This window comes from Lithobates pipiens, unplaced genomic scaffold (genome assembly GCF_037356315.1).
Source record: "Lithobates pipiens isolate NorthernLeopardFrog02 unplaced genomic scaffold, aLitPip1_a1.2 Scaffold_16, whole genome shotgun sequence".
Lineage (NCBI taxonomy): Eukaryota > Metazoa > Chordata > Amphibia > Anura > Ranidae > Lithobates > Lithobates pipiens.
This window is the reverse complement of record NW_027507748.1, coordinates 126,862,544-126,887,434: the sequence shown is the minus strand read 5'-3', so window position 1 is coordinate 126,887,434 and position 24,891 is coordinate 126,862,544. Positions and strand designations below refer to the sequence as shown.

The 24,891-nt window shown below is 41.8% G+C and overlaps 1 protein-coding gene across 1 annotated transcript in view; it reads left to right on the top strand.

The window, feature by feature from the left end:
- Window positions 1-24,891, top strand: part of TMEM248 (transmembrane protein 248) — an 83,008-nt gene that overhangs the window by 48,437 nt on the left and 9,680 nt on the right. Inside the window, exons 2-6 of the mRNA XM_077480439.1 lie at window positions 3,096-3,272; window positions 13,784-14,069; window positions 18,545-18,695; window positions 18,791-18,974; window positions 22,756-22,899. Coding sequence (XP_077336565.1) covers window positions 3,111-3,272; window positions 13,784-14,069; window positions 18,545-18,695; window positions 18,791-18,974; window positions 22,756-22,899 — 927 coding nt within the window. The 5' untranslated portion in view covers window positions 3,096-3,110. The remainder of the gene's footprint in view (window positions 1-3,095; window positions 3,273-13,783; window positions 14,070-18,544; window positions 18,696-18,790; window positions 18,975-22,755; window positions 22,900-24,891) is intronic.

Here is a 24,891-nt window from a genome sequence, read left to right as displayed (position 1 = left end):
TTGGCATTTAGCCAATGTCTCATGTTTTTTTTTTTTTTTTCTCCTTTCTTTGGTGAGTAACATGAACGCCCAACTGCACAAACACAGAAAGGTGTCTTTTGAGTCCCTGTTAAATCAAGTGCCCAGTGATTGCCCATCTTAAATTCTCATTTTTCTATAGAGCAGATTTGAGACCCGCATGATTATTTTTCAGCATGGGTTTTTCCTCTTCCTCTTCCTCTTCCTCCTCCTCAAAACATGTTTTATTGCATCGGAAAACTAAGATGTTCAAAAGGCTGAAAAACACCTCCTCTCACGTATTTTAGCGCTTGCTGACATTTGTGTGTGTTTGTTTTTTTGTTTTTTTTCTCTCCCTATTTGCAGCATACATGTGTGTTGGGAGCAATGGTGCATTCAGCTCATGTGCGTTTGGCTGCCATTTTAAACATTTTTTAAAACTATGCGTGCACATTTTTGCAGGTAAAAAAAATGTGTACTTATTTTTTTAATGGGACCCTGTAAAGCATTGCACCTGTGATCAGCAGATCATCGATGCACTCTCAGGCTCCTGCAGACTGTCAGTGTAGCTGTCTCCCCACACCTTGTACAGGCAAGCAGTTACTGAACTACCAAGAGTTCTCACCGGTGCCCCGGTAGTTCATTAAGAACTAAAAGCCGTCAGCCGCAATGGCTAACAGTAGTTGTAGTTCTCCCATTTACAGAACTGTAAATTAATGATGTGGGCGAAGCTCCGCATTACTGCTTTTTTTTTTTTTTTTTTTTTCTTTAAAATTGTGATGGGATGCAGGGAGAAGATCCCCCCCCCCCCCCCCCCCGCCTGCTGTCACATTGGGGACTCCTGGGAGGTGCAGGGGGCTGCTCAGTTAGTAACATGTTACACCCTAAATATGGGTGTAACCTGTTACTAAGGGTGAACTTATCCTTTAAAGAAGTAGTACAGCCAAAACTCGTTTAGCTGGACTACTTCTATGGATCAGTTTGTTATGCACACCTGTGACCTGTTTTCAGCAGACAGCTGGCTAAAGCCAACTGTTGGCTGATTTTGCAGAGCCGGCCCAGGCTGGAGAAAAATCACAAACCATGTGGTCAGGATCCACCCAACTGTCTGGACTGGCACCTGGTTCAGAGACTCTCCTTCCTCCTCTGGCAGTGGCAATGGGGGGGGGGGGGGGGGCAAGGCTGAGAGCTGGTGACTGACGGTTACCAGCTCTCTGCTCAAAGAGCACTGAGGGATCAGAGGTAAGGATGAGCCGAACCACCCCCTGTTCGGTTCGCACCGGAACCTGCGAACAGACCTAAACTTTGTGTGAACTTTAGAACCCTATTAAAGTCTATGGGACTCGAACGTTCATACCTGGGGGGTGTCTATAGTATGCCTGTGAAGGGGTGCATGTTTCCTGTGCTTAGAACAGTCCCTGCACAAAGTGTCTTTTCTGCAGGAGAAAAAGTCCTTTAAAATCCATTGCGGCTATAATGAATTGTCGTCTCCCGTAATACAGAGAACACTCATTGAAAGTCATTGATTTAAAAAAAAAAAAAAAAAAAGACTATAGAAATTTAAAGGAATATTACACTTTTTTTATTGTTTCACTTTAATCATTATTAAAATCACTGCTCCCGAAAAAACTGCTGTTTTCTTAAACTTTTATTTTTTTTTTTTTTTTTTTTTGCATTGATCCATGTCCCCTGGGGCAGGACCCGGGTCCCCAAACACTTTATTTTTTTTATTTTTTAGGACAATAACTTGCATATTAGCCTTTTAAAATTAGCACTTTAGATTTCTCGCATAGACTTGTACAGGGTGTTCCCGGCTTTTTGAATTTGCCGCGAACACCCCAAATTGTTCACTGTTCGCCGAACAGGCAATGTTCGAGTCGAACATGAGTTCGACTTGAACTTGAAGCTCATCCCTAATCAGCGTTTTTTGATCGCTCAGTTCTCAGCCTTAGAGCTGGTGGGGGACAGATGCAGCATCGTACCAATGCTGCATCTACCTAGACAAGTATGATTTCTCCAAAGAAAAATACCTAGACTTATTTTTATCCACGTTACTGCAACATGCATGTTCTAACACCTTCTTTTTTTTTTTTTTCCCCCTCTGTATAAAATCTAATGATTTCTGAAAGTTTTGCAACTATGCTCTGCCTACTTGTTGAGAAATAAAAAAAAAAAAGAGCTCATTAGTGTATCATTGTGTGGGTAAAATACGGGAGTCTCTGCAACAGAACCTCAGGCTTATATAAAAAAATGCATCCAATCCCAGTTAGTATTTATTAAAACTACTCTAAAATGTATTGCATTTTTATAATCGTTTCCTTTGAATCCTCTGTACAGCATTGAGCAAGGGCAGTACTTTAATTCATTCAGACTGGAGAGATTTCTATTAAAGAAAAAGAGAATGCAGGGATGACTCATCAGTGAGCTTCTGCTCCTTCAGCCTCGAGTCACATTGATGCGATTTTGACATGCCAAATCGGCGGCTATTGCAGGCAATGGCACCGTCAGAATTTGTGCGATGCCGACTTTGCTTACTTACTCTTGTGCTTCAAGCACAAACTATAGCTGTTAGGGACAGGTAGATGGTGCTGCAAATTGGAGCTGGAAGTAGGTGATCGTTTTCTGTTCACATTGATGTCACAAGTATGTTGATCTCCATGGAGCATCCGATTGCTAGATGGGCCCCACCATAATTGTTGGTTCTATGGACAAAACTGACTTGGAGTTTGACTCGTCAGACCATAAGGCTATAATCCAGAAAGAAGCTTTTTAATTTGGTATAGAAGCAAATGCACCCAAAAAACGCCTCCTCCTTCGGGGCTTAAAAATATATATAGGGTTGACGATCTGGAAATACAGAGGTAACTGATTTAGCTGGTGTGTGTGTTACACACTGCAACACCATGCCAATTCGGTCACTCGATTCCAGATCAGTGTTTTGCCAGTCATAAAATTGGGCAGAGAAGCAAAGATGATTGGCTGTAACTGCAATGGTCAAACGTGGCTGAACAGAATAATTGTTTATCTGTACATCATGGATGTATTTAGCTTTTGGTCTTTTAGTTTTTATTTAGTTATCTTTAACTTTTTATTTCCAGGGCACTTGCACCACGATGTTGCTGAATCTACATCCCCTGGAGAACCTCAAGTCCTACATCAGCAGCCGGCCCCCTCTGGTGGTGTTTATGGTCAGTGTCAGTGGCATGGCCATAGCTTTCCTGACTCTTGGCTACTTCTTCAAAATGAAAGAGATCAAATCACCTGAAATGACAGAGGTATGGATGTCCAGGTGGAAGAACTTTTTTGGTGTATTACAGACCACTGCAGCTGTTATTTTCATTAAAATATATGTACAGAAAAAAAAATTAAAGTTTTTAGATAGAGAAGACATTTGTCAGGTTTTTATTGGTGTCTTTGTCCCTGTTAGGTGGACATGGACACCTTCTTTTTTTTTTTTTTTTTGTCCTGGTGGTGACCCCTTCAATGAGAGATTGTGGTAGACATTCCAAACTATTGGCAGTGAGGAAGTAAATCTTCAAATGTTGGCAAGAAGGAATATTCCTTTTACTTTACACAGTTTTTCTGTAGCTTAACCACTTGCCGATCGACTCACGCCGATATAAGTCAGCAAAATGACAGGGGTTAGCAAAACAACGTATGGGTATGTTGTCTCCTTTTTAAGAGGTGCGTGGCACGGCGGCGGACCTGATGCAAGTGGCTGGAGGCCGCGATCGCTGCCGGCCACCCGCGATCGCGGGCACCATAACCAGAATTAAGATTTGTGTGTGTATGTAAACACAATTTCCTGTTCTGTCAGGGGGGAGGAGAGCGATCCTCTGTTCCTAGTAACTAAGGACAGTGATATGTCTCCACACCCAGTCAGTCACATCCCCATACAGTAAAAACCGCTAACTAGGGAACACATTTAACCCCTTGATCGCCCCCTAGTGTTAACCCCTTCCCTACCAGTGACATTTACACAGTAATCAGTGCATTTTTATAGCACTGATCACTGTATAAATGTCAATGGTCCCAAAAAATATGTACGATCAATCTGCAATGAAATCTTTCCTATAGTTTGTAGACGCTATAACTTTTGCGCAAACCAATATATGCTTTATTATTTTTTATTTTTTTAACTTAATGTAGAAGAATATATATTGGTCTAAACTGATAAAGAAATTTTTTTTTTTTTTTTTTTTTTGGGATATTTATTATAGCAAAAAGTAAAATCTTCCGGGGCTCAAGTGGTTAAAGTATAACCAAAGGCAACATTTTATTTTTGGATAGAGGTTATATTGCTGTCTGTGTCCCCGTTGGCGGGTATTCATCCTCTCTATTTTTCCTTTTTACTAATATAATTGAAAGTAAAAGAAAATCCTCAAATTTTTGGCTGTCCCCAGAAGAGTAATAGAGCGGAAACCTTTTCAATGGGGACACTAAATCTGGTAGCCTGTGGTCCCCAAGAGATTCACTTTATTTGCAGGGAATTCCTCCCTTGATTGTTTATGGGACAGAAAGTGAAGGTAAATATCCTCAATGAGGCAAAGATGGCAAAAATAAACCTTACAGGGGTTATAACCCTCTCTAACTCTATCCAAAATGGAAAGAAAAATTATTGCCTATAGTTCTACTTTAAAGTGGAACTGAAGTCCAGCAATACATTTTTTTGATGCCCATGGGATTTTTTTTAATTGGGATGCCTGCTTTGTGCCATTAGGACCTTGCAGCTCTCACTCCTATGTTTGGTGTGATTATGGGCTGCGGTAATCCTTAATGTCTATCTCAACATTATTTGCTGCTCCCCCTTTGTTGTCCTGCTAGGGAGTCATAGGATGTACTCTCACAGCTCCTTTTGGACTGACCCCCTCGGCTGTTGCTACCTGGAAGTGGCAAGTCAGTGTAAAAGGGCGCACTGGGGAAGGGCTTCTCCTAAAGTCATACACGAATGTCCCGATAACAGATCAGAGATGTGGCAGCTTTTCAGAGAGTAAAGAGGAATCTAGAAATGATACCCCAGTTATGAAAGGTGTTATACCCACATCTCAGGTCTGTGACTTCAATATAGAAATGTGATCTGGAGGTTGCAAGATGGCGAGTTGTCAGGCTCCATTCACACCTATGCATTTTTTTAGTGCTTTTTGCATTTTGCAGAAACGCACTATAGTTCATTTAACATGATTTCCTATAGAACCAGGGGCGTAACTAGAAATCACAGGGCCCCATAGCAAAATGTTGTATGGGGCCCCCCCCACCAAAAAAAAATGAACTAATGCCATTAAACAACAGACTACCACACCCATGTGGCACAGTACCCAGGCAACAGCTTATATTAATTTTGAACAACAAAGTATGCAGTATACTGTATGCAGCCCCTGAAGGGAACACATTGCTGACCTCCAGGCCTTCTAACCAATTTCTGTTCTGTTATATAAAATGAAATAGTTCAACTCACCATAATGCAAAATCAGTGGGATCCCTGAGCGTGTCACTTGCCATCATCGCCTGCCACCAGATGCAGATTGTAACTTGTCACACATTGCGGAATGTCACCTACCACATGTTGCGGATTGTCCACTTGCCACATCCCAGATTGTCTCTTGCCAAGTCACCTGCCACACATTATGGATTGTCACTTGCCACGTCCTGGATTGTCACTTGCCACACATTATGGATTGTCACTTGCCACGTCCTGGATTGTCACTTGCCACACATCATGGATTGTCACTTGCCACGTCCTGGCTTGTCACTTGCCACACATTATAGATTGTCACTTGCCATGTCCTGGATTGTTACTTACCACACATTAAGAATTGTCACTTGTCACATCACCTGCTACACATTGCGGATTGTCCACTTGCCACGTCGCCTTCCACCAGATGCAGATTGTCACTTGTCACACGTTGCAGAATGTCACCTGCCACATGTTGCGGATTGTCCACTTGCCACGTCCCAGATTGTCACTTGCCACGTTACCTGCCACACATTACGGATTGTCACTTGCCATGTCCTAGATTGTCACTTGCCATGTCTCGGGTTGTCACTTGCCCCGTCACCTGCCACACATTACGGATTGTCACTTGCCACGTCACCTGCCGCACATTACGGATTGTCACTTGTCACATCACGGATTTTCACTTGCCACGTCACCTGCCACATGTTACGGATTGTCACTTGCCACATCCAGGTTATCACTTGCCACGTCACCTGCCACACATTACGGATTGTCACTTGCCACGTCCCTGGTTGTCACTTGCCACGTTGCCTGCCACACATTATGGATTGTCATTTGCCACGTCATGGATTTTCACTTGCCACGTCACCTGCCACACGTTACGGATTGTCACTTGCCACGTCCCGGGTTGTCACTTGCCACGTCGCCTGTCACACATTATGGATTGTCACTTGCTCTGCCACTTTCCTGCTGTGTCAGAGTCAGGCAGCAGAGAGATAATGTCATCTCTCTGCTTCCTGGCTGCCTGCACAGTGAGGGGGAACTGCACTGCAGGGATGAGAGGTCGGGGAGAGATGATGTCATCTCTATGCTCCCTTGCCCGTCAGATCCCTGATTGGCCAGCCCACTCACGCCCACTCTCTCACAAGCGGACTGGCCACTTTCATCTGCCTCCCACTATCACCCGCGGAGCCGCGGACTACCCGCTCTCACCCGCGGAGCCGCCCGCGGACTACCCGCGGAGCCGCCCGCGGACTACCCGCGGACTACCCGCGGGCCGCCCGCGGGCCACCCGCGGACCACCCGCGGAGCCGCGAGCCGCCCGCGGGGCCGCGGACCGCCCGCGGAGCCGCCCGCTATCTCCCGCGGAGCCACGGCGCCTATCCTCACCGGGCCCCACTTGACTGCGGGCCCCATAGCGCCCGCATGTGTTGCTATGGCGGTAGTTCCGCCACTGTATAGAACACATTTTGCAGTTCAAATCTGCAAAATACAAAAAGCACTAAAAATGCATAGGTGTGAATCGGGCCTTAAGGTTTCATTTAGAACTGCAGTTAATCTTTAACTCCTTAATATACTGAAAGTGAATCTATCATTAAAATTGGCATTTTATATAATTAGGGTGCCAGTAAACATTGTGATTCCAAATTACAATATATATATATATATATATATATATATATATATATATATATATATATATATATATATATATATATATATATATATATATATATATATAATTTGTGCAGCGGTCTTACAGCCGCAATTTTTTTGGGGGAAAAAATACACGTTTTTGAATTAAATAAGACAGTACATTTAGCCCATTTTTTTTTTTTTTTTTTGTATTGTGAAAGATAATGTTACGCCGAGTAAATTGATACCCAACATGTCATGCTTCAAAATTGCGCCCGCTTGTGGAATGGTGACAAACTTTGACCCTTAATGTCCGTAGGCGACGTTTAAAAATTTCTACAGGTTACCAGTTTTGAGTTGGAGGAGATCTAGTGCTAGCATTATTGCTCTCGCTCTAACAATCAGGCCAATACCTCACGTGTGGTTTGAACATCATAAGCGGAGGAGACGATCCTAGCGAGGGAGGCAGGTCGCCTGCTCCGATTTTAAACCTCTCACCACGGAGACCACTTTTATCAGGAAGAGGAACGCCTGGCAATTTTAAGAATATACCGGGTTTATGGCAGCTATGTCAAAGTACTGAAGTACAATGACGGCGGTCAGGGTCCATAGTGGTTAAAGTAAAATAAAAGTGCCCTTTTCTAGCTATAGATAAATGGTTGGTTCCCTGTTTCCAACCTAGACAGACTAGATGTCAGTCTGTGGTCAGTAGTCATTTAATACAGAGAGACTGTTGTTTTCCATTAGCACTGAAACCATTTGTAATAGGAAAATACAGTAAGGGGAAAAAAGGAAATGATCAGTCTATAATTTTAATGGTAGGTTTATTTTAACAGTGAGACAGAATAACAAAAATATCCACAAAAACACATTTCAAAAAGTTATAAACCGATATTTGTAATTTAATGAGTGAAATAAGTATTTGACTCCTTTGCAAAACATGACTTGGTGGCAAAACCCTTGTTGGCAATCAGAGGTCAGACGTTTCTTGAAGTTTGCCACCAGGTTTGCACATATCTCCAGGAGGGATTCTGTCCCACTTCTCTTTGCAGATCCTTTCCAAGTCATTAAGGTTTTGAGGCTGCCATTTGGTAACTCAAACCTTCAGCTCCCTCCATGTATTGTCTATGGAATTAAGGTCTATAGACTGGCTAGGCCACTCTGCGACCTTAATGTGCTTCTTCTTGGGCCACTCCTTTGTTGCCTTGGCTCTGTGTTTTGGGTCATTGCCATGTTTGAATACCCCTCCACGACCCATTTTCAATGCCCTGGCTAAGGGAAGGAGGTTCTCGACCCAAGATTTGATAGTGCATGGCTGCATCCATCGTCCCTTTTGATGCGCTGAAGTTATCCTGTCCCCTTAGCAGAAAAAACACCCCCAAAGCATAATGTTTCCACCTCCCATGTTTGACTGTGGGCATGGTGTTCTTGGGGTCATAGGCAGCATTGCTCCTCCTCCTCCTCCAAACACGGCGAGTTGAGTTGATGCCAAAGAGCTCAATTTTGATCTCATCTGATCACAAATTTTTCACCCAGTTCACTTCTGAATCATTGAGATGTTCATTAGCAACTTCAGACGGGTCTGTATGTGTGCTTTCTTGAGCAAGGAGACCTTGCGGGCTCTGCAGAATTTCAGTCCTTCATGGTGTAGTGTTGTCAATTGTTTTCTTGGTGACTATGGTCCCAGCTGCTTTGAGATCATTAACAAGATTCTCCTGTGTAGTTCTGGGCTGATTCCTCACCATGATCATAGAAACTCCATGAGGTGAGATCTTGCATGGAGCCCCAGACCGCGGGAGATTGACAGTTATATTGTGTTTCTTCCATTTGCGAATAATCGCACCAACTGTTGTCACCCTCTCACCAAGCTGCTTGGCGATGGTCTTGTAGCCCATTCCAGCCTTGTGCGGGTCTACAATCTTGCCCCTGACATCCTTGCACAGCTCTTTGGTCTTGGCCATGGTGGAGAGATTGGAATCTGATTTGTTTCTGTGGACAGGTCTTTTATACAGGTAACAAGCTGAGATTAGGAGCATTCCCTTTAAGAGTGCTCCTAACCTCAGCTCATTGCCTGTATAGACACCTGGGAGACAAAAATCTTGCTGATGAATCAAATGCTTATTTCACTCATTTAAAATGCAAATCAATTTTATATATATCTTTTTTTCTTTTGAAAAGCATTATTCAGGATATTTTTTGTTCTGCCTCACTGTTAAAATTAAACCTACCATTAAAATTATAGACTGTTCATTTCTTTTTCAGTGGGCAAAATAAGCAGGGGATCAATACTTTTTTCCACTCACTGTTGTATACAGTGTGTATAGAAAATAATCTCCCCCCCCCCTTAAAAAAAAGTTGGAAAATGGATCAAACACCCCCAAAATGATTTGTAAACTCAATCTGGTGTAGCTAATCCACTTTCTCAATGGCACAAAAAGCCATTTGACTTTCAAATGCGATCGTGTGGTCATTTTGATTGGCTCAGCATGAAAAGAGCTTTTCAGTCCCTGGTAGTGAAACAGAAGCAAACAATCAACTGTGGGGAAAGACACTGTCAGAAGTTCTCCTGGATAAACGTAGATAGGCACAAGTCAGGTAATGGATACAACATTTCAAAGGCTTTATCAATGCCTAGAAGCACAATGAAGTCTATTATTAAGAAGTGGAAGACATTTGGTACAACACAGACCCTTCCTGGATCAGAACGTCGCTCCAAACTGGCTGAAAGAGCCAGTAGGAAACTGGTCAGAGAGGCTACTTAGAGGCCTACGTCAACTCTGAAGCTGTTGTAGGAATTTACAACAGATTTGTGGTTGTGTGCATGTAAAAAGGAAAAGAAAATGGCACAAATGGGGGGGGGGGGGGGAACAAGTTAATAGTAATAAAGTGAAAATAAACAAATTATAAATCAACTGTTTAATGAATAAATGCAACAAAATTTATATGTAACAAACAGCCCTTGTACTGCAAAATCCTTAAAGCGGCGTTTCACCCATTTTTTAGTCACCCGACTTTCAATAAACACACTCGCCTGTCCCACGGTCCAGCGATGTGGCTGCCCAGAGCCTGACTCCTCTTCCCCTCCTTTTCATGGTGCCGTCATAGCAACTGTGAGCAACTGGCTGTGACAGCTTATGACTTCACGGCAGGGCACGCACTGTGGTAGTCGCACTACGCTCTATTGGCCAGGCGATGTTCTGGAACCTGTGACGTGTCCCAGAAGATTGCAGGGAGAGGAAGAGTTGCCTAGGTGGCCGAGAAGTGGAAGGAGGAAGTCCCTCTAAAAATGGTGTCGTTATCCCCCCCCAAAAAAAAATGATATGCCAAATGTGGCATGTAAGAGGGCAAGGAATGCTTAAAGTGGAACTCTGCTTTTAAAGTACAGATGTCTTGAATTGAGATTAATATACAGTCTCTGCATGAAGAAATTCCAGTATACTGCTGCATGCCATCTCACAAACATGGCAAAGGAGAAAGCTAAACAAACTTGCAGCTGATGGCAGTAGTTCACTTTATTATCAAAAAATGTATTGTGTGGAGAGGATCCCGGATGGATATATCAAGAAGCAGCTCCTGGCCAGGAGGAAAGGGAGCAGATGTGTCAGCAGGGAAAAACCTTAAGGAGCAGCTAGAAGAGAGCGGGCTGCATTCGCTGGTGACAACCAGGAAGCCGCAGGACTATGCAGGATGACAGACCCACTGGATGAACCTTCTTCAGCTGCTGGGATGCTGTGGATGCCAAACAACCACCGCTGAGCACAGAGCATTAGAAGCCTGAAGGCACACTGACAGAAGAGAGGATGAGCTGCTTGTAACAGGGACACGGCCCGCAACCAGGAACCGCCCACCTCTGACTACACACATGGTGTTTTGGAGCCCCGCCCCTTTGTCACATCATAACATTATGGAGACTGAGTGGCTACAAGAAGGATACAAGGACTACTGCCATCCATACAGAATCGCCTCCACAACACGTATAGCCTTATACAAGAAAATATATATTTTTTTTTTCTCATTAAAAACATGAATCAACCTTGTAATTTGATTACCAGAAATATGTATTATACATAATAATGAACAAACAAGTTTGTAAAATTAAAAATCAATAAGGTAATACATTAGAACTACAACAACTCGTGATTAATAAAGAAATTCATAGAATAATTGATGAAAACAATAATGGAGTTAATAATAAAAATAGGGGAAGCACAAACCATAAATGCATGGCCCATTGTATTCAATTATAATAGATTTGAGTTAATACAATTATTAGAATGAATAATTAATAGGATCTGCAATCAACAAAGATAAATATAAACTATTGGGACATATACTGCATCATGTATCAATGAATAAATATAAATTGGATAGAAACATTGGATAACAAAGGTTGGCAGTTTTCACTGCCAATTACTCGCTTATTAAAATAATAAAAAAAAACCTCCTATAAAATAATAAATAATATAATTCTAGCACTTCATTCAGGCCATTAGTCACAAGAGTGTTTAATTTATGAATCCAATCGGTTTCCTGTCTATATAACTTAAGATACATCTCATGAGGTAAATTAGCAGTTATCGTTTTCAATAGCGCAGACTTTCAAGTCTTTGATATTCTTATGTCTCTGGGCAAAGTGCCATGGAACACTATGATCCATCTGCAATGAGTCTACGGTGGTCACCTGTCCTTTCTTAAAGTTCTACAGCAGATTACGGGGACATGTTAGACCATAGTTTACGTGCTCGGTAGAGCACGCGATAAACTGTCCAATGGAGTATGGAGTACTCTCTGCACCCTGGAAGCTCGTCTGACCATGGGTAATGAACTGGAAAGTTAAAGTTTAGGCTCCTTACATTGGAAGATGTCAGTTCAATTTATCAAAGGAAGGACATGCAGCAAGTCTAGTTACATGTCTCTCCAACTTGCTAGGGGCAGGACTATTTTTAAGAATGTGGGCCAAACTAAACCTAACCTGAGGGTAGGTAGGACTGGAAAAAAACAAATGACTAAATGGTCCCTCTTAAATAGTATGTCATTCTAGCTCTTCGTTCAGGCCATTAAGTACAAGAGTTTTTATTTTATAAATCCAATAGGTTTCCTGTCTACATAACTTAAAGCAGGAAAAGGGGAGGCTCCACTTGTCTGCCTACTCCGCTGCCACATATGGCGCCTTTTTGGGGGTGGGGGGGACTTGGTTTTGACTCCTCCTTCCCCAGCCACTGGCCTATTCACAAAGGGCAGAGCGTGCCTCACGCATGCACAGTAGCCCTGAATGGAGATGATGGCAGCACCTGATGGCCGATTGAAAAATCAGCTCGGGTGAGGATGCTACTGAATCCCTGGACAGATGAGTGTCCGAATATTAAAAGTCAGCAGCGACAGTATTTGTAGCTGCCGACTTTATTTCTTTCTGAAGGAGCCTGGAGTTCCTCTTTTAAGACTCCTCTTATTATCAGGCAAATTAGCAGGTATCGTTTCAATAGCAAAGACTTTCAAGTCTTTGATTTTCTTATGTCTGAGCAAAGTGCTGTGGGACTTTATGATCCAGAGATCCATCTGCAATGAGTCTACGAATCTCTTAAAAATCATCTGGCCCCTAGCAAGTTGGAGAGACGTGGAGCCAGATTGCTGGATGTCTTTTCTTTAATAATCACAATGGGATCTTCTAATGGAAGAAGCCTAAATGTTTACCTTATCAGTTCATTACCTATGGCCAGATGAGCTTCCAGAATACAGAGGGAACTACATACTCCTTTGGACAGTTTTTATCGCGTGCTCTGCCGAGCACGCAATCTACAGCCTAACCTGTCCCTGTAATTCATAGCAGCTTGCTTTGGTGGCACCCGAGCTGAACCGCTGCTCATTGTGTCCATTCTGACATGGAGCCGTGGTTCGGCCCTGCCCCCTCTTTCTCCTCATTTGGCTCACTGACTTTGACAGCAGCAAAAATGATAGTTAACCACTGTAGACTCCTTGCAGATGGATCTCTGAACCAGTGTCCCACGGCATGGAGTAGTTGGTGTGTGTTTTTTTTTTTTTTTTTTTTTTTTTTTTTTTTGAGTATGTGAGTAATTTGGTATTCAGTTTATCATGACTTGAAGACTGCAGTCCATAGTCACCACCAAATTTAACTGAACTTAAGCAGTTCTGCAAAGAGTGGGCAAATATTGCAAAGTTAGTAGACACATATCCCAACAGACTAATGGCTGTAATTAAAGCAAAATGTGGTTCAACAAAATACTGACACAAGGGGGTGATCCTTTTTTTCCAACTAAGTGATTCTGTTTTTGATTTTGTATTTTTTTTTTTTTTTTTTTTTTTTTTTTTTTTTTCTGACATGTTGGTGTCGGCTGGATAAAACAAAAACTGTCTGTCTTCATTTTAGACTTCAAAGTAACAAAATGTGATTATTTTAAAGGGGGGGGGGGAGGGGTTGATTTATATAACCACTGTTATATCTGCCATGTGATCATGTAACACCACTCTTTGACGCTTACATAGACAAAGTCAGATTTTATGCATCAACTAAAATGATTCTGAAAATATTTTTGCTTTGTTGTCATTGCCAAGCAAGTTTGTCTTAAGCCTTGGTGTAACAATTCATTTATTGAACTAAAAATCCATGCTCTGAACAGTATTGTATTTAGTGGTAATCCGTCATATTTGCATAACCTTTTTTTTTTTTTTTTACTGCAGGACTGGAATACCTTTCTCTTAAAATTTAATAATCTGGACTTTTGTATATCTGAAAACGAAACCTTAAAGCATATTCTTAATGATACCAGCCCACCAGAGAGTACAGTCACCACTGGCCAGGCTAGGTCATCCACACAGACCCCCCAGGCACTGGAAGACACTGGACCTATAAATATCTCTGTAGCCATTACCCTGACGTTGGATCCTCTGAAACCTTTTGGAGGCTACTCTCGTAACATCACGCATCTCAGTTCTACCATTTTTGGTCATCAAATTGGACTTTCAGGTATCCATAAAGTTGTGACCTGTTTAAAAGAGAATTCTAGGCTTCATGAATACATAATATGCATTGCCTATACGTGACTTATTAAAGTGAATAGTTTTATGTTTTATTCTTATCACCTTTCCAATAATATGCAAATTATGAAGTGGAAGTTCTCAGGTTTGACTTATCTGCTAGTAGAAAGCACCTAATTTAAAAAAGCAAGGTTACATTAAATGTGGCCTGTTTTCTTTACTTTGTACTGATGTGTTTGGAGGGTTAGTTGAGCATATACAGTACAAACAAAGGATGAATTGGCTGTTGGAGAGGAAGGTGCCCAACCTGTAGCCCTTTGGGGTTTGTTTGCAGTTGGGCCCTCAGAGCCTACAGTGGGAGTTGTGATTTGTAAATAGGTCTGCAATAGCTGTGATCACTAGCAGTTTCATGTAACATGTCCTCAGTCTGACAAGATGGACAACTAAGCTCTTCGCAGCGCCTTGATGCGATTCAGTTCGCGTTGTGCGCTATACAAATATTTCACTCACAACTTGACTCCATTCTTTAACAACTGCTGTAGCGCAGTCAATGACCAGTATCTCTTGTACTTTTTCAGTCTGACAGTCTTTTGTAGCAATACTTCTAAATAAGAAAGATAAAGTTTGATGGTATAGGGCTGAGGAATATTGCCATGTTTCATGTTGCACCTTAAATATGGTTGTAACATGAAACGTGGTTACAGAGTTGGACTATGCTTTTAAGCTACTTTTGGGGAAGGTTTCTAAAATCTGAATGGAATAGGAATGTTTAATCTAACCTGAACAAACTGCAGTTTTTGCAAGTGCAGCTGACAAAATGCTCTAATTAGATCGAAGAGATAATGCGTTGAAGCAGCGTATGAAATATATTAGCGGTCGACCGATATATCGGCCGATATTTGCAGTTTTTTAAATAATCGGCATCGGCCGATTGTGCTGATAAAAAGCCGATTTAGAACTACAGCGGGACTTTGAAATGACTTCTGTATAGAAGTCAGTCTAAGTTGACTGAGTCGTCATAGCAACCCTTTCCTCCTCTCTGGGCAGGCTGCCAAGAAAAGAACTAAATGATACAATGTTTACACTTCAATGAATTAAGTCCTCTCAGTGTGTAGAAGTTCTCAGTTTAACCATTTAAAGACTAAATCTTTTCTGACACTTGTTGCTTACAAGTAAAAATCCTGTATTTTCTGCCAGAAAATCACTTAGACCCCCCCAAAAATTATATATATATTTTTTAGCAGAGATCCTAGGGAATAAAATAGCGGTTGTTGCAATATTTTATGTCACACGGCATTTGCACAGAGGTCTTTCAAATGCATTTTTTTGGGAAAAAAATACACCATTTAAAAAATAAAAATAAAATAAAAACAGTAAAGTTAGCCCATTTTTTTTTTTTTTTTTTGTCCAAAAGTTTTGACTACCTGTTGTTTTTATTTTATATATATATATATATATATATATATATATATATATATATATATATATATATATATATATATATATCTAAATCATACATACATACAAGTAAACTGATTGGAGGTTTGTTTTGTTTTAATGTTTAACTGTAAGAAATTTTCTGTATCACGTATGAAGGCTGCTTTCACACTGGAGCGGGCAGGCGTGGATGGTAAAACGCAAGTTTTAGCGGCTCTTTACCATCATTTTAGCGGTGCTATTTGGCTGCTAGTGGGGCACATATAACCCAGCTAGCGGCCAAGGAAGAGGTTAAATGCGCCCATGAAGCACTGCTGCCAAATCGCATTGCATGCGCTTCGGCAGTGGTGCCCATTCATATCAATGGGCAGGAGTGGTGGATGAGCAGTATACACCACTCCAAATGTGCTGCTTGCAGGACTTTTTAAGATCCTGCCAGCGCATCGCCTCAGTGTGAAAGCACTCTGTCTTTCACACAGACTGCAAGGGAGCCATTTTACAGGCACTTTACAGGCGCTATTTTTAGCCCAAAAGCGCCTTAAAACGCCACAGTGGGAAAGGTGTGTTAGATCAAGGGGGATTAAAAATAAATAAATAAATAAATAAAATAAAATCGGCCTAACATATCGGCCCAAAAAAATCGGCATCATATATCGGCTATCGGCCGCCATGATTTCTAAATATCGGCATCTGCATCGGCCAGAGAAAAACCCATATCGGTCGACCTCTAAAATATATTGCTTGTCTCTCTCTGCCTCTCTCTGCCTCTCTCTGCCTCTCTCTGCCTCTCTCTGCCTCTCTCTGCCTCACTCTGCCTCACTCTGCCTCTCTCTGCCTCTCTCTGCCTCTCTCTGCCTCTCTCTGCCTCTCTCTGCCTCACTCTGCCTCACTCTGCCTCACTCTGTTAGCTTTGTGACCAATAACGGGAAGGAATAGTGTGGAATATTGTGTTAAAGGTTCCCTTTTTTTTTTTTATGATAAATTTGAAACCTTTAGAGGGCTTCTAAAGGCTCAAGGTTTTTTTTATGCATGAAGGTAAAAAACAAAACAAAAAAACACCCCTGCGCAGCAGCCCCTCTCATACCTGAGCCCCATCGCTATCCAGCTATGTGCACAAGTGCTTTGACTCTGGGGAATCTCCCTTCTCCTTGGTTGAGACAGCAGTGGGAGCCATTGGCTCCCGTTGTTGTCAATCACAGCCAGTAAGCCAATGAGGAGAGAGAGGGGGCAGGGCCAAGTGCCAGGAGCACTGGTGAGGGACCCAAGAAGAAAAGGATCAGGGCTGCTTTGTACCAAACCACTGCACAGAGCAAGTAAGTATACACAAAAATGGCTTTTAATAACTCTCAGTAGTATCCATTCTCTTCTACCCATGCTTATTTTTGTTAGGGCCTGGGATAAACAATCTGTAGCGATCGGATAGCAGTCTGAAGAAACGCACCATTTTAAAACTTATTCATCTAAATGTGGCCATACCCGTATAGTTTTTTTTCCATTCAGCCTGTGGGGTGAACAAAAAAAAATCTAACAGATTCTTCTATCCACCTTACACAGAACAGATGGAAGAATCTCTAGCTGTCGAAATTCCCAAACAGTGCCAGCATCTAACTGGATGCAAGTGCTGTTTGGCTGACCTTTTTCCATTCTCCGCCTTCAATTATTCAATCGAGGGATGTTGGGAGGCAGCTGACAGGGTCACCCACTGAAAGAATTTCAGCTGGTTTATCGGACTGGGAAAAAGTCGCTCTGTTTATGACCAGCCAGCTAGAAGTCTTAAAAGTTCTTTCTCATTCCATAGGAAGTCATATTGTTTCATTTCGTTACAATACCTTTGTATAAAAAATGTAAGTTCCCCCTCTATATAACTTAAAATGTACACAAAGGCAAAGTGTGTGTTTGGTTTGTTTTGTTTGTTTTGTTTTTAGAGAATTGGTTAGAATTAGAAACTCAGCCAGGTATTGCTGTCTGTGTTCCCACTAGTGGCCATTTGTCCTGGTGACCATTGTCTCTGTGACAGAAAGTGATGGGAACGCCCAGTTTTTCAAAAGTGTCATTAGATCAAGCGGGGACAATTCTCTTAAGTTGAGAAAATTCATTACCTTTGCATCTCCAAGCCAAAACGTAAGGGGAAATTTCTCCAGCAGGACACAGCAAAAAATATCCTGATAGGGCTTTACCCTTTCCCACGCTATTTAATACTTAAAAAAATAAAGTTTTGGCCTTAAGGCAAAACTTCAGCCTGTTTCCTTACCACCTGACTTATTTCAAAACCTATCCCAAAAATAAAAGGGTTATTCCTCATCTCAGGACCATGGGTGGAACCATACAAACCATTGCTTTACATCCATGATTTTCTTTCACTGCACTGATGGCCAAATAGCCTGAAACAATTGTATTCAGTTTGGGATAAATGGCTCCCTAAAATTTAGGCTATTATTGCATTAGACACAGGAGATCTGGATGAAACTCTGTCCAACGGGATCTAAAGAACTTTCAAATATAAATGCACATTTCAAACTGCATACCTGTGTGAGAGAAGGGTGATGTAAAGAAATTGCCATTAGGGTTGACTGTTTCACTGCTGGGATTTACGGTGTACAGTTTGGAGCCATGTTCTTACCTTTTGTGCCTAGGAGCCTTTGAAGCCCAGGCCAAAATTCGCTTTGACAATTATTTGCCACCTTTGCAATCTAGCAAAGTGTTAACTTAGCTGTCAAGAATATTACATTTATTAATGTAACCTCCGCACGGTGCATCATGTTGAGTAAAGTTAACATAAGGCATGTAGTTTTAAATATGGATATTCTGTTTGCTGAGAGTCCAATAAACTCCAAATGATCAGGATTGTTAAAGGCTTTGGTTTATGTAAAATGTATGTCTTTTTAGATTCTGATCTGATGGTTTCTTCTTTGAACTTTTTTTTTTTTTTTCTTTTTTTTTCCTTTCATTTTAAGGAATTGTTCGTCCTGCTTTTATTGCTCTCTGAAGCCTGTCTATTTATATCTCCCTTTTGCTTCCCTATCGAAGGAAGAGAGTCCCATGAGGAAATGAATATAACATTCACTCTGCCGGCTGCCTGGAACTCTGATGAATGTATCCTCCACGGGCACTGTGAACAGGTGGTATTTACTACTTGTATGACTGTGACGGCAGTGAGCAGCGTGTTCCCAGTCACTGTGTGAGCAGCTTATTTTTCATTAAAGTCGTTGTCGCAGTATGCTAATTATAGCCTATTAAAAAGAAGACATTAACGTATTGTCTTGTTTGTTTCAGACAACCACCCCACTGCATTCCTGAAACGTACAGCAATGCCACCCTGTGGTACAAAATGTTCACTACTGCTCGAGACTCTGGCACAAAATATGCACAGGACTACAACCCTTTCTGGTGTTATAAGGGAGCTATTGGGAAGGTGTACCATGCATTAAACCCTAAGCTTACAGTTATTGTTCCAGAGGTGAATACACGACTGATTTTACCCATTCATTTGGTTCTATTATATATACTTGCACCGTTTTTCCTTCTAATAATCAATGACGCATAGCTTACCATCTCCATGCACTTATACTGTACGTTTTGTAGACTGATCAGATGTTGCTAGCTTTTAGAACCACTGGAAGGTTTTACCCCCTTCCTGACCAGATCTTTTTTTCCCTATTCGACACTGCGCTATTTTAACTGGTAATTGCACGGTCATGCAAGGCTGTACCCAAATTAAATTACTGTCCCTTTTTTTTTTTTTTTCCACAAATAGAGCTGTCTTTTGGTGGTATTTGATCACTGCCTGGGTTTTTTATTTTTTGTGACGTAAACGAAAAAAAGACCAAATGTTTTTTCTTTTTATAACAAAAAGATCTCCAATAAACTCAAAATTTGTCAAAAATTTACACCAAAATATATTCTGCTACATGTCTAAGGTAAAACAAAATTCCAATAAGCATATATTGCTTGGTTTGCGCAAACGTTATAGCATCTACAAACTATGGTGTATAATACCATACACATCTGGAATTTACACAGCTTTTACTTTGACTACCACACTGCCATCACATCTTGAGGTGCCAAAATGCCAGGGCAGTACAATCGCGCGCCCCTCCCCCCCAAATTACCCCTTTTAGGAAAGTAGACAACCCAAGGAATTGGCTTAGGGGCATGTTGAGCCCCTGGAAGATTTAATTTTTTGTGAAGTTTTTGAAAAAATTTCTTTTTGTGTATAAAAAAAACTTTGCGGGCGCAACCTACGTATGCATTCGCCTCTGTGTGTGAGCAAGAGGGGATAGGGCACTTTAAAATGTATTTTATTTTTACACTTTTTTTCCTTTTTTACTTTTTTGATCACTTTTATTCCTATTACAAGGAATGTAAACATCCCTTGTAATAGAAATGGGGCATGACAGGTCCTCTTTACGGAGAGATTTGGGCTAGAAGTCCCCACATCTCTCCACTATGTTGGAAGCATGAGATTCATTCTTCTCCCCGAAAACATGGGAGAGGCTGGAGAAGCACGAGTGTGGTGGGGGGGGGGGCGTCCCCTCCCACCACCTGTAAAAAGCAATCAAGCAGATAAACTGCTGCTGAGATGGCTTTTAAATGCGAGGGAGTCGCCGGCTGAAAAAAAATATCTGGATGATGCCTGTAGCTACAGGCGGCATTCAGATATCTCCACTTCAAGTTCCCGACGTCATGACGTCCACCTAAGCAGAAGTGGTTACCATAGTACAATTTTCTTTTTTTTTTCTTTTTTTTTTTTTATGTGTGTGTATACGCACACACACCCAACCCTCAAAATTTCTGCTTGCTTTTGGTGAGCAGAAAAATTAAGGGGCGAGTATGGACAGGGCAGTGCCCCCATGCCGCGTACAGGCTTGCAGCACAGCCATTTTAATAGAAATTGACAACTATTTTCATAATCGATTAATCGGCCAGCCGATTAGTTGACCTGTGTACAGAATGCATTATTTGTTTACATATTAGGAACTCCAGTACAGCACCACATACAGCTCAGTACACCATCGATAGATGTCAAGAAGTGCCTGAGAACTTGTGAACGTGAATATATGAGGAGCAATGCTTCATGGGACATGTAGTCCTGGGCAGGAAGTGAGTGGTTCTAAAGGCAGAAGGTTTTTTTACCTTGCTATAGGGGCACTCTATACTATACTTTGCAGCTTGCTATTTGGGAAATCTTAGGGCAGGAAGAGCCAGAAGCGTTGATGGGTGGACCTCAAAAAATGGAGAATCAGGGGTGCTCAGTGCAAAACTGGTCATATCCATGAAAAAAAAGTTTCAGCTTTTAGTACTACTTTAATATAAACTATTTGTATCTCCCTTTTCACCCTTCATATAGGTTCATGTCCGACTCCTAGTTAAAATGCCCATATAGCCTACTTCTGGGTGTATTTATTATAGTAGCATTTATCTGCTCCTCTTCTGCTTTTTTGGTTTAATAGACTTCAATGGAGAAGCTGCAGAAAATAATGTAGTGAGTCTTTGCAGCAATTTTCATTTTTTAATCTGCCCAACAACAAAATGCAAAACGCTGCAAAATCACATGTGCAGAAACAAATTAAAAAGTAAACTGCATAGGTGTGTACCGAGCCTTATGCTGGCCATATACAAAATAATATATTTGTACATTCGCTGAATAAAAGAATGTCGTTTGAAAATTTCACTTGCTTTTAACATTGTTTTAAAATGTAATTTCTGAATAAAACCACATACACTGCAATTTTTATTTTTTTGAGGGAAAACATTGTTTTTGTATGGCCAGCATATACTGTATTACAATTCTGTCTGAAAATTGGCAAAAAAGTCTATATATATCTATATATAGATATATATATATATATATATATATATATATCTATATATAGATAGATAGATAGATATACATTTTTTTTTTCCTTTAAATAAAAAATGTACCGTATATACTCGAGTATAGGCCGACCCGAATATAAGCCGAGGCCCCCAATTTACCCCCAAAAAAACTGGCAAACTTATTGACTCGTGTATAAGCCGAGGGTGAGACATGCCTGTCCATCCCTGTGTGTGTGTCCGTCCATCCCTGTGTGTCCGTCCATCCATCCCTGTGTGTGTGTGTGTCCATCCATCCATCCATCCCTGTGTGTGTGTGTCTCCATCCATCCATCCATCCATCCATCCATCCCTCCCTGTGTGTGTGTGTGTCTCCATCCATCCATCCATCCATCCCTGTGTGTGTGTGTCTCCATCCATCCATCCATCCATCCATCCATCCCTGTGTGTGTGTGTGTCTCCATCCATCCATCCATCCGTGTGTGTGTGTCTCCATCCGTGTGTGTGTGTGTGTGTGTGTGTGTGTGTGTGTGTGTGTCCAGCCTACCTGTGTCCCGAGCCTTTGTCCCGAGCCTCCGTCCCGTGTCGTGCCTTGCCTTCGTCCCGTCCCGTCCCGTCCCGTCCCGTGCCGTGCCTTGCCTTGCCTCCGTCCCGTGCCCTCTTCGTCGGCGGCCATTGTAAAATTCAAAACCCGCGCCTCCTCCTTCGCCTGTGATAGGCGGAACACTGAATTTCCCAGCAGCCTGTGTTCCGCCTATCACGGACGTCGTATCATCCTCGTCCGTAGTACGAGGATGAGCGGATGCCCGTGATAGGCGGAACACAGGCTGCTGGGAAATTCAGTGTTCCGCCTATCACAGGCGAAGGCGGAGCCGGAGGCGCGGCTTTTGAATCATAGAATGGCCGCTGTCTGTCTGCTCGACACGCTGATCGAGCGGGCAGACAGCGATGACTCGAGTATAAGCCGAGGGGGGCACTTTCAGCCTCAAAAAAGAGGCTGAAAATCTCGGCTTATACTCGAGTATATACGGTAATCTCCTGAGTCTATTTACCAGATTCAACCTCTAATAGTATAAACAGTATATCTCTTCTGTCTGTTCTCAGAGTGGATTACAGATTTTGCTCCCTAACCATTAACCATATAGTTGGTCATTTATATTTACCACTGCATATAGATATTTTTAAGACTGTATATTGCCTTTTTTTTTTTTTTTTTTTTTTTAACCTACTCCAATCCCACCCCATTTTATTTTTATATATATATATAATATAATATTGGTGTGTATGAGGAAGTGCAAAGCATATGTGGGTGATGTTTAGTTTTAGCCTTCATATATATTTAAAGTCATATTGTAAGAAACATCAAAGGACTGATTTCTTTTGACATTGGACTACTCAAATATGTGCTTTCTTTGTGATTATAGGATGACCGCTCCCTTATTAATCTGCACCTGATGGATACCAGCTACTTCCTGTTTGTAATGGTCATCACTATGTTCTGCTATGCAGTCATCAGAGGTCGACCAAGCAAAATAAGGCAAAACAATGCAGACTTCTGCCAGGAGAAGGTAATAACTTTCACTATTCAATCGCAAAGGGGTGAGAGATGGAAGATGGCTGGGACAGCTAGCAGCCACAAATGCTGATGTGCTGCAGTGTTCTGGGGTTCCTGGGGTGGTCTGCAAAAATTGGATAGATGTCCACTACGCAGCGTAATGCTCATTATACTTCTCCGTTGTCCTTTGAGGGACATATGAAATCAGAAACTGTTATATCATACTGCCAATTACAGGAGGTTTGGACACTGGAAAACACAAAAAATTGTACATCAGCGCATATACCCCATCCTCTACTCGGCATGCCTACGTTTTTGTGCTAGTGTCCTAGGTGGTTGAACCCCTTTTCTTTGGCTCTGCTAAGAAAAATGTACAGTGGTGTGAAAAAGTGTTTGCCCCCTTCCTCATTTCCTGTTCCTTTGCATGTTTGTCACACTTAAGTGTTTTGGAACATCAAACCAATTTAAACAATAGTCAAGGACAACACAAGTAAACACAAAATGCAATTTGTAAATGAAGGTGTTTATTATTAAAGGTGAAAAAAAATCCAAACCATCATGGCCCTGTGTGAAAAAGTGATTGCCCCCCCTTGTTAAAACATACTATAACTGTGGTTGTCCACACCTGAGTTCAATTTCTCTAGCCACACCCAGGCCTGATTATTGCCACACCTGTTCACAATCAAGGCATCACTTAAATAGGAGCTGCTTGACACAGTAAGGTCCACCAGAAGATCCTTAAAAGCAACACATCATGCCGAGACCCAAAGAAATTCAGGAACAATTGAGAAAGAAAGTAATTGAGATCTATCAGTCTGGAAAGGGTTATAAAGCCATTTCCAAAGCTTTGGGAATCCAGCGAACCACAGTGAGAGCCATTATCCACAAATGGCGAAGACATGGAACAGTGGTGAACCTTCCCAGGAGTGGCCGGCCGTCCAAAATTACCCCAAGAGCGCAGCAACGACTCATCCAAGAGGTCACAAAAGACCCCACAACAACGTCCAAGGAACTGCAGGCCTCACTTGCCTCAGTTAAGGTCAGCGTTCATGCCTCCACCATCAGGAAAAGACTGGGCAAAAATGGCCTGCATGGCAGAGTTCCAAAGAGAAAACCACTGCTGAGCAAAAAGAACATCAAAGCTTGTCTCAATTTCTCCACAACACATCTTGATGATCCCCAAGACTTTTGGGACAACATTCTGTGGACCGATGAGACAAAAGTGGAACTCTTTGGAAGGTGTGTGTCCAAGTATATCTGGCGTAGAAGGAACACTGCATTTCAAAAAAAGAACATTATACCAACAGTAAAATATGGTGGTGGTAGTGTGATGGTCTGGGGCTGTTTTGCTGCTTCAGGACCTGGAAGACTTGCCGTGATAAAAGGAACTATGAATTCTGCTGTCTACCAAGAGATCCTGAAGGAGAATGTCCGACCATCTGTTCGTGTACTCAAGCTGAAACGAACTTTGATTCTGCAGCAGGACAATGATCCTAAACACACCAGCAAGTCCACCACCGAATGGCTGAAGAAAAACAAAATGAAGACTTTGGAGTGGCCTAGCCAAAGTCCTGACCTGAATCCTATTGAGATGTTGTGGTATGACCTTTAAAAAGGCCGTTCATGCTCGAAAACCCTCTAATGTAACTGAATTAGGACAATTCTGCAAAGATGAGTGGGCCAAAATTCCTCCAGGACGCTGTAAAAGCCTCATTGCACGTTATCGCAAACGCTTGGTTTCAGTTGTTGCTGCTAAGGGTGGCCCAACCAGTTATTAGGTTTAGGGGGCAATCACTTTTTCACACAGGGCCGTGATGGTTTGGATTTTTTTCACCTTTAATAATAAACACCTTCTTTTACAAATTGCATTTTGTGTTTACTTGTGTTGTCCTTGACTATTGTTTATATTGGTTTGATGTTCCGAAACACTTAAGTATGACAAACATGCAAAGGAACAGGAAATGAGGAAGGGGGCAAACACTTTTTCCCACCACTGTAGCTATAT